This window comes from Penaeus chinensis, chromosome 36 (genome assembly GCF_019202785.1).
Source record: "Penaeus chinensis breed Huanghai No. 1 chromosome 36, ASM1920278v2, whole genome shotgun sequence".
Lineage (NCBI taxonomy): Eukaryota > Metazoa > Arthropoda > Malacostraca > Decapoda > Penaeidae > Penaeus > Penaeus chinensis.
The window spans coordinates 3,404,527-3,417,026 of NC_061854.1; the positions used below are offsets into that span (position 1 = coordinate 3,404,527).

Consider the following 12,500-nt stretch of genomic DNA (forward strand, 5'->3'; position numbering starts at 1 on the left):
AAGGGGGAGGAAGAACGATATACGTGATAAAAAAAACTGTTTAAAAAATCGAATGGCGTTTATATGACGTTAACTATTCTAATTCTAATGAATTAATTTATAGATTCACCTACAAGTTGACATCAAGGAAGCGTAAAATATTATCAGAGTAAAACATACCAAAGAAAATTCCCAAAAGATTAACAAAATCATAAAAAAATACAACCCAACCACCACCAAGAAAACGGAAAAGAGGAAACTATGACAAAAAACGTGAAAACTTCAAGGAAAAACTATCGCAAAAAACGTGAAAACTTCAAGGGGAGACTATGACAAAATACGTAAAAACTAAAAGGGGAAACTATGACAAAAACGGGAATACTCCAGGGGAAAACTATGATAAAAGACTAACGCCCTTACCGCCAATGGTCTTCGACTGCCAATTTTGGAGGAAGTTACTCAAACTATCCTCTGATCTGCCATCGGAATAACCCCAGTCGTTCTCCCTGTTGCCGTCTCGTCGTCCACAAAGTCCAGATGTCCTGTTCCAAAGCAGCTCGTTCACTTCCGTTATGACTGTGTTCTGTGAAGATTATTTTTTTGAAGGTTTAAGAAGCGAGAATTTACGAGTATATCATCATCTTCATCATCCTCATCATCATCATCATCATCATTATTGTCATTATCCTCATCACCATCACCCTCATCTTCACCATCCCCCTATCGCCCCCTACCACCCCATCCCCACTAGCCCTCATCCCATTCCCTCACCTTCATATCCCACTTGAGGGTGAGTCCGATTCCGGCGACCTTGACTACGACGTAGTGAGCCACGCGTTCGGACACGACGCCGTTCATCTGACCCGGAATAGCGAGGTTCGTCTCATGGTATTCGAGGCTCGGCTGCCCGGACTCTGCAAAGGAGGGGGGGGGAGGGGTTAAGGGACACTTAAAAGAAGACACTGGACACTGAAAAGGTCAAGAAGAAATTGGAATAAGAAAAGAGAAGAAAAAAAAGTGAGGCATTAAAATTATACAAAATAGTAATAATAATAATAATAATAATAATAATAAACGAAAGTCAGTCCCTATACGAAAAACGAAATAGAATAAACGAGAGAAAAAAGAGGAAAATCTGATTGGGAATCAGAAAGAAGACAAATAAGAAAAAAAAAAAAAATCCAATCAGAGATAACACCATTGAAAAAAAAAAAAACGAAAAAAAAGCACTATGCTACACGCGAGACACAGAAAGACTCAAATAACACTCCAAAGGGCTCAAGTAACACTTCAGAAAGAACGACAACACGACCCTCGTCCTTACCTGTGTTCTGAAGGACGTATTCATCGTCGTCAAGGAAGAGCTGGATGGCCTTGGAGCACGAGGAGCCTGTGCAGTCACCCTTGGACTTGAGGTTGACGCTGAAGGTGCCGTGGGTGGAGTCCTGCAGGAGGGTGAAGGGGCACGAGCTCTCGAAGCTGTAGGAGGTGGTGGAGGAGGAGGAAGGGGAGAGAGAAGAGGAGGAGTTAGAACAGTTGGTTTCATTGTGGTGTGTATAGTGGGTTTGTATTTGTGTAGATGTGAAAGCGTGAAGACTGGATGGGATGTCACAAATATATATGCTCAAATACACATACATACACATACAAAAAGTAACAAACAAATACACGCACAATTACTCCCACATCCACCCTCCACAGAAAAAGACACTCATACACCCTCCCACACAAACATTCCCCACCCCACATCCCCACACACCCACAACAACTGCACAGACACACCCAACTCATTCAGACCTAAACAAACATTACATCCACCTCCCACAAACAAACACACACACACAAAAACAACAACAACAACACTGACATACCTGTAAACCCGTCCATCGAAGGACTTGTAGTGAGACCCCGACCAGGTGAAGCACACACCTGGCGACTTCTTGATCTGCTCTGTCGTGGTGAAGACGAAGCCAGGAGGGTACGTTCCGGTAGAGATGTCTTGGGCTCCAGGAGTCACGACAAGGAAGCCTGCGGGTGATGGTAGGTAGGCAAAGGGCGTGTTACGAGTGGCCTAGGATTTTTGTGTATTGTGGTAATGTTGGGTAGGACTTTTTAAATGAATTTTTGGTTGTTGTATATATATATATATATATATATATATATATATATATATTATATATATGTGTGTGTGTGCACACACACAAACATCTATCTATACCTTTATCTCTATCTATCTATCTATCTATCTATATATATAAACATTACATATATACAAATATATTCAAATATATTCTGTCTATGTGTCTCTCTCTCTGTGCCAATCAATCAATCAATATATATATATATATATACACACACACACACATAACCTTTCATCCCGGCTTCTCTCTTCGCCCCCTTACCCCTCCTCAACCCCCCCTTAACCCCTCCTCAACCCCCCCTTACCCCCTCCTCAACCCCCTCGTCCTCACCGTAGTCGCAGTTGGGGATGGGCGAGGGCGACCAGAGACCCGTGGCGTAGTCGCACTTGTAGAAGTCCTCGGCGGGGAACTCGAATTCGACCCCGGGGGAACACCAGAGGGCGCAGCCGAAGTCCATCCCTTCGCCCGAGCAGTTGTAGCCTCCGTTGAAGCCCAGTTTCTTGGGGTCGCAGTTCGAAATCGCTGGAAGGGTTGTGGTTGTTAATTGGTGGTTAATTGGTTGTGGTTGTTAATTGGTGGTTAATTGGTTGTGGTTGTTAATTGGTGGTTAATTGGTTGTGGTTGTTTACACATGAGAGAATTTCCACCATTTGTAATCAGTTTGTAATCAGTCTTTCTTCGTCGGTTGAGGGTGTGGAGTATACTTCTAGTATACCTCATACCCACATCTAACTACCTCTTTTTCCCCCCTGCGTAAGTACCTCCCTCAATGACAATCGGTACTTACGGTATTGGCACAATTCGCCCCGGAAGTCGACGGCGCATTCGCACATGTCCGGCGCGATGCATCGGCCGCCATTCTCGCACGCGGGGTCACAGGCAGCTGCAGGGGGAGATGGGTGGTTACTATTCGTGTGTGATGTGGTGTAGTGTGGTGTAGTGTGGTATGGTGCGGTGTGATGGGATGAGATGCGATGTGGTTTGGTGTGTTGTGGTGGAGCGTGATGTGATTTGATACGGTGTGTTGTGTTATATTTTGATATATGATTGGCGAGATAAATTGTATGACAGATGTGAAATGATGTGACTAACGTGAAGGGTTGCGATGTGGAGTGAAGTGACGTGACATGAATGAGGAGACATATGACATAATCTGAAGTGATGTGATTTAAAACGATGTGGTTTAACTAATAGAACTCTCTGTCTGTTGTTCTTGATTTTCTCTATCCGTTCTCTGATGTATTTTCGACGTTCTAGTGGCCTATCGAATAATAATAATAATAATAATAAAAAAAAAAAATATATATATATATATATATATATATATATATATATATTGTGATGATGGTCGACTCAGCTCGTGAACTTACATCGTTTCACATAACCACACTAGATATAATGATAATAAAAATAAAAGTACTCAGTATTCCATATTATCCTCCTATCCCATCAAAAACAATTCACTTTCAGCCACGCCTTCAGTCACAGCACTTTCAGCCACTACACTGTAAGTCACATCATTTCAACCACATCATTCAATCACAGCACTTTCAACCACATCACAGTCGGCCACATCACTTTCAGCCACTACACTTTAAGGCCACAGCACTTTCAGCCACAACACATTCAGTCTGTACTTTCATCCACAACACTTCCAGCCACACCTTCAGTCACAGCACTTTCAGTCACTACACTGTAAGCCATATCATTTACAGCAACAACAGCTTCAAGTCATAGCACTTTTAGCCACAACACATTCAGTCAACACTTTCAACCACACAACATTCAGCCACATTACGTTTCATCCACAACAAACACTTCCAGCCACATTACTTTCACCTACAACACAGCCATCAACAACACCCTGAGCCACAACTTACGCTCGCAGTCTGGGGTCTCCGTCCAGCGCGGATCCTGGATAACCCAGTCTCCATTCTCGCACTGGAAAGAGAGGCGGGTCGTTCCCTCGGCAAAGTGGTATCCCTCGTGGCACCTGGCATTGCACTCACTGTTGGTTGGGGGGGAGGGGGGGAGAAAAGGGGGGCGTTTAAGAGACTCCGTTGGTTTTGGATGATTCGTTTGGGTGGTTAGTTTTGGATGATTAGTTTGGTTAATTAGTTCGATCGTTAGATTGGATAATGAGTCTGGATAATTAGTTTGGTTATTTAGTTCGATCATTAGATTGGGTAATTAATCTGGGTAATTAGCTTGGTTAATTGGTTCGATCATTAGATTGGGTAATTAGTCTTGATGATTAGGCTGGATAATTAGTTTGGATAAGCTGTTCTATGATTATTTTCGATAATTAGTTCAATTATTAGATTGGATAATTAGTTCAATTATTAGATTGGATAATTAGTTCAATTATTAGATTGGATAATTAGTTCAATTATTAGATTGGATAATTAGTTCAATAATGAGACTGAACAATTAATTTTGAATAATTAGTTAATTGATTAGTCAGAATTCTGAATATTTATTAGCAAGGGTTATGTTATGATCTAAAGTGCTGTAGTACAAATAGTTGTGGACTTTTTGAACGGTGGAGAGCAAGGGAGGAAAGTTGTGATGGTATAGATGAAATGAAGATAAGAAAGAGATGAAATATACCATAATCTGGAATAATTGAAGGAGAACGAGAGATTTACCTTTTAAAGAACCATGAATATTTTATTGGGATAATATTATATGTTTTAAAAAACTAATATAGTGTATTTAGTTCTGGGAGGAGACAAGGGAGTAACATTGTTTCATACTTTTAAGTAAGATAATTTCAAATGGTAGATATTACCTTGTTAGGATACATTTAAGTTTAAAAAAAGCAAATGAACATTATATGATATATATGGCACCGTGCATTATATCCTTAAGGGGACCGTCCCTCAAAATGGTTGTTTCATATCAATAAAATCCAAAATGTCTTACCGATTTTCTTCAAAATTGGGTATTTTGTTCATGTTAGCATTCTACGTCTTTGGTATAAAATTTGTGGAAATTCCCAGATGTCCCCTCAATAAACATTTTATAACATACGTCTCTTGTGTACTGCTATTGGACCCACACTGTTGCATATTGTGCAATGAAAAAAATCAGCATAAACATCGATAAAATCCAAAGAGATTGACGTGAAAAAAAAGGGACCGAAATTTTAAAAAAAGCTCGCGTGAATCTCTTTGGATTTTGATCGATGTTTATGCTGATCTGCGGGCCAATAGCGGTACACAGGAGACGTATGTTATAAAAAGTTGAGGGGGCATCTGGGAATTTCCACAAATTTTGTACCAAAGATGTAGAATGTTCAAATGAACCAAATACCCAATTTTGAAGAAAATCGGTTAGATCCTTTGGATTTTATTGATATGAAACAAAATTACCCTCCCTTTACCCTCCCATTTTTAACCTGCCACCACCATTTTGAGGGACAGTCCCCTTATAAAAAAACAATATAGTCAGATGATACAACTATAATTGCAGTCATATTTTGGATGTACGTTCACGTTTCATTAATTGACCTATAAGTACCTGCCGTTTAGACACAGGTCCCAGGAAGGTTGAAATGTAAAACATCCTTAGTACTTACTCTTTACTGCAGAAAATCCTAGAGTTCATCGGCGTCGGTGGTTTGTTTGAGCACTTCTTGGCCGGCGGTGCCTTGGGTATCTGGCACTGGTCTCCTTCCCAGTTATCGGGACACTGGCACACGTCAGGGGCAAGGCAGATGCCATTGTTCTCGCACGGGGGACTGCATTTGGCTGGAGGGTGGAGAAGGAGAGAGCAAGATCGTTGATGTTTATTGAAATGGTATTTGAGAAAAGAGATGAATAAAAATAATAATAATCAAAGGGTTTAGCGAACTGCGATTTATAAAAATGGGATATCATTCTATTAGAATTGTATTTATTCATCTTTAAGCAGCTTGAAGCAGCAGCTTCGTCCCCCATGTACATTAATAAAAAAAAAGAGAAAAAAAAAGAAAAAAAAGAGAAAAAAAAAAAAAAAGCTTGTACAGTCCATTGGAAACATCAGAAGCTTACGTTCGCAGTCGGGCAGGGTATCCCACACGCTACCGGTCACCTTCCATTCCCCGTTATCGCACATGAGATAAAGCCTCCTCTCGCCACTGGGGAACTGGTACCCGGGATTGCAGATCGAGCGACAGCCGGCGTACGTGGAACAGTCCGTGCGTCCGTTGGCAGGGGCTGAGGGCTTGGAGTTACAGCCTGGAGGAAAAAAACGGATACGGTCAAGGTGCTATGTCTTCGCAAATCTCGCAGAACTGAACTAAAATGTGTCAAAAACAAACAGAAAAACAGACTCAGAGCGGACTTAAATCCTTAGCTATATCCAGGACTCGAACTAGCAGCGAGAACCCGCCAAAAATATTGTATATGACCCAAACAACCTCCTTAGAGAAGGACATCACTCGATAATTAAGAAATCAAGGAAGTCAAAACCTCCATTGCCGATTTACACACCTTGTTTAACCTCGGGCCTCCTGATGAGAATCGGCGGCTCAACCTCGTCGTCTGTCTCGTCTTGTCGGCCGCTGAAGACCTTGTTCTCATCCTCGGCAGAAGTCACGCGGATGGGAGGCCTGCGGGCGACGGGTGCAAGTAAGTATGAGAGGGAAGGAGGAATTAAGTATGTACAAACACACACACACATTATATATATATATATATATATATATATATATATGTATATATATACATACATAATATATATGTATATATATATGTGTATATGTATATACATATATATGTATATATACATAGATATGCATATACACACATACATACATACACACGCACACACACGCACACATACATACACACACACACACACACACACACACACACACACACACACACACACATACACACACACACACACACACACACACATATATATGTATATATATAAATGTATATATATATAAATATATATATATATATATATATATATATATATGAATATATATATAGGCAGACGTCTAGAAATCTATGGAGACATGAGGATAAAAGCAGCTGACACGCGGGTGCATCCGGCAAAAGCAGCCCACGCCGCATGCAAGCAAAGCGTCGCACTTACTTGGACGTGGTCGCCTCCTGCATGCCGAAGAGGAGCGCCGCGAGCTCGTCGTCGATGGTGAAGGGCAGGTTGAGGCCGGCGCCGCCCTCGCCGGGGCCCTGCGGGAACACGAGGGGCACGTTCTCCTCCTCCGTTATGGAGGGGAAGATCGACGACGGCGGGAACTGGCCCGACGGCGGCGGGAACTGGATGTTCCCGCCGTTCGGGTCGAAGTTGATGTTGCCCGAGACGCCCGGGAAGGCCGCCGAGAAGGGGGTCTTGGGGGCGGGGAACGAGCCGCCGGCGTTGCCGCCGAAGCCGGGCCTGCCTGGCTGGGCGCTGCCAGGGGAGCCGCCGAAGAAGCTGGTGGAGCCGCTGAAACCCGGGTTGAACGAGGCACCGAACTTAGCTCCGCCCTGCGTCAAAGACCCGGTGAAGGTGCCGGGAGGGCTGCTGTAGGCCGGCGCTGCGGGCCCGTTAAAGGGCGCCCCGAGCGAGCCCCCGAAGGTGGCCGAGCTGGAGGGGCCGCTGAAGCCGGGCCCGTTCGCCCCACTGAAGCCGGGTCCGCCGCCGATGTTCCTGATGGGAGGGAATCCTGGCCCCGACTCGCGCTCGAAGGCCGCGAAGGGATTCCCGCCCTTGGAACCACCTTTGCTGGGCCCGCCCTTGCGTCCGCCTCCGCTCGGCCTCGATGCCCCGAAGCCCGCGCTGCCACTGAACTTGAAGCCCATCACGTCCTCCTCGGGTTCGATTCGCTCCGTGGTCGCTGCCTCGAGGAAAGCCTCCGGACCGCCTCCGAAGCGGCTGAAGCTCCGGTCAGTGGAGCGGCTGAGGGTTCTTGGGCCACCCTTGCGCGAGTTGTACGAGCTGGACGCTCTGAACATCGGGTTGCGGTCGAAGGGGCTGGGGAAGGAGGCAGCATGGTGAAGGACTAAACTCTCCGGTAGAGCGGACACATGTACGGACACAAAAACACACAAACAAGTAAATAAACACACACAAACACATGCATGTGAAGAATTCATGCCGAGCTGAACTTGGTACCTATTAAAATTAATCTGCAGGATATCTGTCAGTGACTGCATCCTATCATGTATTTCACGAAGGAAGTGAAACGAAATAACTAGCCTCCAATCCTAGGCCCATTTCCCCCTTATACAAGAAACCTACCAATACAGACGATTTCACTATTTTCTTCCTTGTTCACAACAGTAGAACTAAAGAAGGCATGGTCATTGGTTTCCTCCACAGGCTCAGGATATGCATGCCAGAATTCCTGAAGGAGGAAACCGGACATCTCTTCTCCATCTTCTCTACCTGAGACACTAGACTATAACTGACCTGCTCTGCCAGGCATACAGCATACCTTGTAGTGGCTGCAGCAAGGTATACACAAGAGAGAGTAAGATCTGCAAAGGGATGGTTCGGCCAGACCTTGTACATATGAGGCCTTGCATGTTTCACTTATTTAAAACTGTTTCATCTAAGCATCATTACTGAATGCTTACAGTTGTGGCCGGATTGCCTATAGATACTCCAGCCTCCACTGGGCAATAGTGACATAATATCACGAACAAGGAGGCAGGGACGGGTGGTCTCTAAGGGACCTGCAAATAGTGCAACAGGATGGCATCCAGCATACCACAGTGATCAGCACATTCTATGGTGTCTATGATCTGCTATTCACAGTATTATTTTTGTGGAAAAATAACTTCAACACCTCTAGATGATGATACAAAGAGTGCCAGTTACTCATAACCAGTGTCATTTGGGTACCATCTGACTGAACTGGAAATTTCTCATTTTCTTCTGCTACACATCTCAAGGTTGACTTTTAGTTAATTCAGGGGCTGTCCTTACCAATTGTATCAAGTCTGTTAGCAGGAGCATTTCCTCACGATGGCGATGTGGCTGGGAACACAATAATGATGCATATTCATTGATTAGAATATTCTGGGTAGTGGTGAGCACAATGGTCAGGATAGATCATCACTGGGCATGCTATGCCACAGGGTATCAATGGTTGCCTTAGAATCTTATATGCTTTACATGTCCTATTCTCTGGCATGCATGGGCTAGGACTCCCATGATAGGGGCAGCTTCTGCCTAGAGCAATGATACCTGCATGGATGCCTCATGCTACAAATCCAGTGTCTATACTGCGGGTGATATGAGTAACGATCCATACTACCCAGAGGAGGGATCATTGCACTGATCCCTTCTACCTCTGCTCTCAATCGAAGCAGGGAGTAGTGACTTTATTTTTCATCTTCAAGCTCATGACTGAATCTTGATCAAGGATTTTGCTTACAGCGAAGGTGTGACAAGGCAAGGGTTGGTAAAACCGATGCCTTAGCTAGCAACTGTTCTTTAGGCATCATTGGACATCATGGTATTTTGATAGCCAGCGGTTATTTGTAAAGACTTCTTAATCTAGTTTAAGACGTCTCAGTGCTTTTTGCCTGAAACCCGTGTCCAGGGGCCTATGGATAACCTTAGCAAATAAATTTCAAAGTCAAAGTTGGTCCCATATCTATATGGACATAGGGGATATGTTCGTAGAGAAACATGTTTACTAAGCCGCTGGATGATGCGGTAGGGTAGCCAGTTCCTTACCGCCCCAACTTAGACCCCAGCATGCTGACGACAGCATACCAGTACTCATTGACTAAGAGGGGCGGCCGGGCGCGAACCCAGAACCTTGCGATTGTATATCCAGAGCTCTACCACTGAGCTATGCCATCTCTCAATAAATCAATTCGAGAGTATAGAGGGACAAGATTACTTTCCATGCATGAGACTGAGAACCTTCGTCTACCTCGGGACGCCCAGAGTAATCCTGCCAGTCTTGTTTTGGATAAACTTAAGCCCGTCTTTGAGTCTAAGTCTGACATGTAACTAGGGATGGGGAAGACGAGATCTGGACTCCAAGAACAACGAAGCGACAAGCACCACAACACCTCCTTCGGCACCGTGGCGAGGATAGATTTTTTTTATCATTATTATTATTTTTACAATGAAGTGATCTTCACCTGCTTTAGTGGTGCCAAGCTTTCAAAAGAGGCTTTGTCTATGGCAAAGGATGATGGCAGAAGCAGCATTAAAAGAATAAATTGAGAGCAAAGATAGCGTACCGGGGATTCACGAATTATCCAAGGTCATCGCTTATCTCTTTGTATCTCTCGCATCAGGAAGCAAGACAGCAAAAAGGCCTTCAGCATTATCGTGTGTTTTCCTGTTCTCCCTTTCGTTGCTTTGGTCACAAACACACAAACACAAACACAGCAACCTCCCAATCCCCCCCCCACCCCACACACACACAACACCCCCCTCTTCCCAAACAACCCTCCCCACAACCTACACCCTGACCCCCCACCCCAACCCCAACAACACATACAACACCCTACCCTCCCACCCCACTCCATCCCCCCTTCCCCTTCCCTCCCCTCCGAACCTCCACCCCCCAGAACCAACCCCAACACCCCCCCCCCCTACCAGGAGAACGCAAAGGAGGGAGGAGGAACGAGAAGAGACTAGAGGGGTTAAAAAAAAGGGGGGGGGGGAGACAAGAGGGACAATAGGAAACAGAATGAGAGGGAGAGATGAAAATGAAAAAAAAAAAAAAAAATACAGCCCCCCCCCCTTAGCCCCCCTCTAAAAAAAAAAACACCAATACTTCTCTAGCCAACGCCACGCAGCCAACGGAGGGCGTGGCGTCTCCGCATCAGCGTTACTTACTCGTCCCGTTCGTTGCGTCGGTATCTGTTGAAGGAGGTGGTCGGGTAGTAGGAATTCCGCTGGGGCCTGCGGGGGGAGGGAGGCGTCAAGGCTGGCGGAGGCGGAGGCTGGTTTGGAAGGGGTCTGCTTGTTTGTGTGGGGTTTGGTCTGCTTGTTTGTGTGGGGTTTGGTTTGCTTGGTTGTTTGGGGTTTGTTTGGTTGTTTGATTGGGCTTTGTTTTGCTTGGTTGTTTGGATTTTGTTTGCTTGTTTGTTTGGAAATTGTTCAATTAGTTGTTTCGAATTTGTTTGCTTGCTTGTTTGGAATTTGTTTGCTTGTTTGTCTGGAAATTGTTTGCTTGTTTGTTTGGAATTTGTTTGCTTGGTTGTTTGGAAGGGGTCTGCTTGTTTGTTTGGGGTTTGTTTGCTTGTTTGGAATTTGTTTGCTTGTTTGGATTTTGTTTGATTGGTTGTTTGTGATTTGTTTGCTTGTTTGTTTGGAATTTGTTTGCTTGGTTGTTTGGAATTTGTTTGTTTGCTTGTTTGGATGTTTTTTGTTTGTTTGTTTGGAAACATTTTGCTTGTTTGGAATTTGTTTGCTTGTTTAGCGTTCGTTTGCTTGTTTGAAATTTGTTTTTATTTGTTTGGGTTTTGTTTGCTTGTTTGCTCTATTTGATTATTTGCTTACTTTTTGTTTTTATTTGTTTTGTTTTGGAATCCGCTGACGGAGGTGATCGGGGATTAATTAAGAATTTGATTAAGTAAGAATTCCGTTGTGGCCTGCGGGGGGAGGGAGGCTGTTTGCTTGTTTGTTTGTCTGGAATCTATTTTTGGATTTTCTTTGTTTGTTTGTTTGGATTTCTGTGTTTTGGCTTATTCTTTTGGATTTGTTTGGATTTTGTTTGTTTGTTTGTTTGGATTTCAGTGTTTTGGAGTTGTTTGGCTTTTGTTTGTTTGTTTGGGAATTTGTTTTTGTTTGTTTGGATTTTGTTTGTTTGTTGGGAATTTGCTTTTGCTTGTTTGGCTCTTTGAAATTCCTTATTTTTTAGCGTTTGTTTATTTTGGTTTAATTGTGTGTTTGTTCCGTATGAATCTTATTTGTTTTCTTTTTGTTTTTTATTTGATTTGTTTTGAAGCTGTTGAAGGAGGTGGTAGAATTCCGTTGTGGTTTGTTGGGGGGGGGGGGGGGCTGGGAGGCTGGTCTGTTTGCATTGTTTAATTCTGTTTGTTTGTCACGGTTTTCCTCATGATTTTTTGTTTTGCCTTTTGTTTGGATTAGAAAAAAAAATTGTTTGTCTGGATTTCCCTAGGATTTTTTTTTGTTTGGCATTTATTTAGATTTAAAAAAATCTTGATTGCATTTTGTGTTTAGTTTAGTTTGGCTTTTGTTTTTGTTTTTGCTTTTTTTGTGTTTGTTTGTTAGGAATGAAAGAGGTAGGGATAAGGAAAGGGTAAGGTGGGTTTAGGCAAGCGTGCGTGCGTGTGTGCGTGTGTGCGTGTGTGCGTGCGTGTGTGTGTTTGTGAGTTTGTGTGCGTATACGTATATTTATAAGTCTTACATGAGTCTTGTAAGTTTCTTTTATATGCATCTTTG

At 43.7% G+C, this 12,500-nt stretch overlaps 1 protein-coding gene across 1 annotated transcript in view; it reads right to left on the reverse strand.

Moving 5' to 3' along the window:
* LOC125044636 overlaps window positions 1-11,025 on the reverse strand; it is a 119,856-nt gene extending 108,831 nt beyond the window's left edge. The window contains exons 1-12 of the mRNA XM_047641403.1: window positions 10,929-11,025; window positions 7,212-8,093; window positions 6,596-6,714; window positions 6,155-6,340; window positions 5,701-5,872; window positions 4,001-4,128; window positions 2,908-3,003; window positions 2,451-2,642; window positions 1,851-2,007; window positions 1,304-1,458; window positions 751-893; window positions 400-562 (exon numbers count right to left, since the gene is read on the reverse strand). Coding sequence (XP_047497359.1) covers window positions 400-562; window positions 751-893; window positions 1,304-1,458; window positions 1,851-2,007; window positions 2,451-2,642; window positions 2,908-3,003; window positions 4,001-4,128; window positions 5,701-5,872; window positions 6,155-6,340; window positions 6,596-6,714; window positions 7,212-8,074 — 2,374 coding nt within the window. The 5' untranslated portion in view covers window positions 8,075-8,093; window positions 10,929-11,025. The remainder of the gene's footprint in view (window positions 1-399; window positions 563-750; window positions 894-1,303; window positions 1,459-1,850; window positions 2,008-2,450; window positions 2,643-2,907; window positions 3,004-4,000; window positions 4,129-5,700; window positions 5,873-6,154; window positions 6,341-6,595; window positions 6,715-7,211; window positions 8,094-10,928) is intronic.
* Between the last annotated feature and the right edge of the window lie 1,475 nt (window positions 11,026-12,500).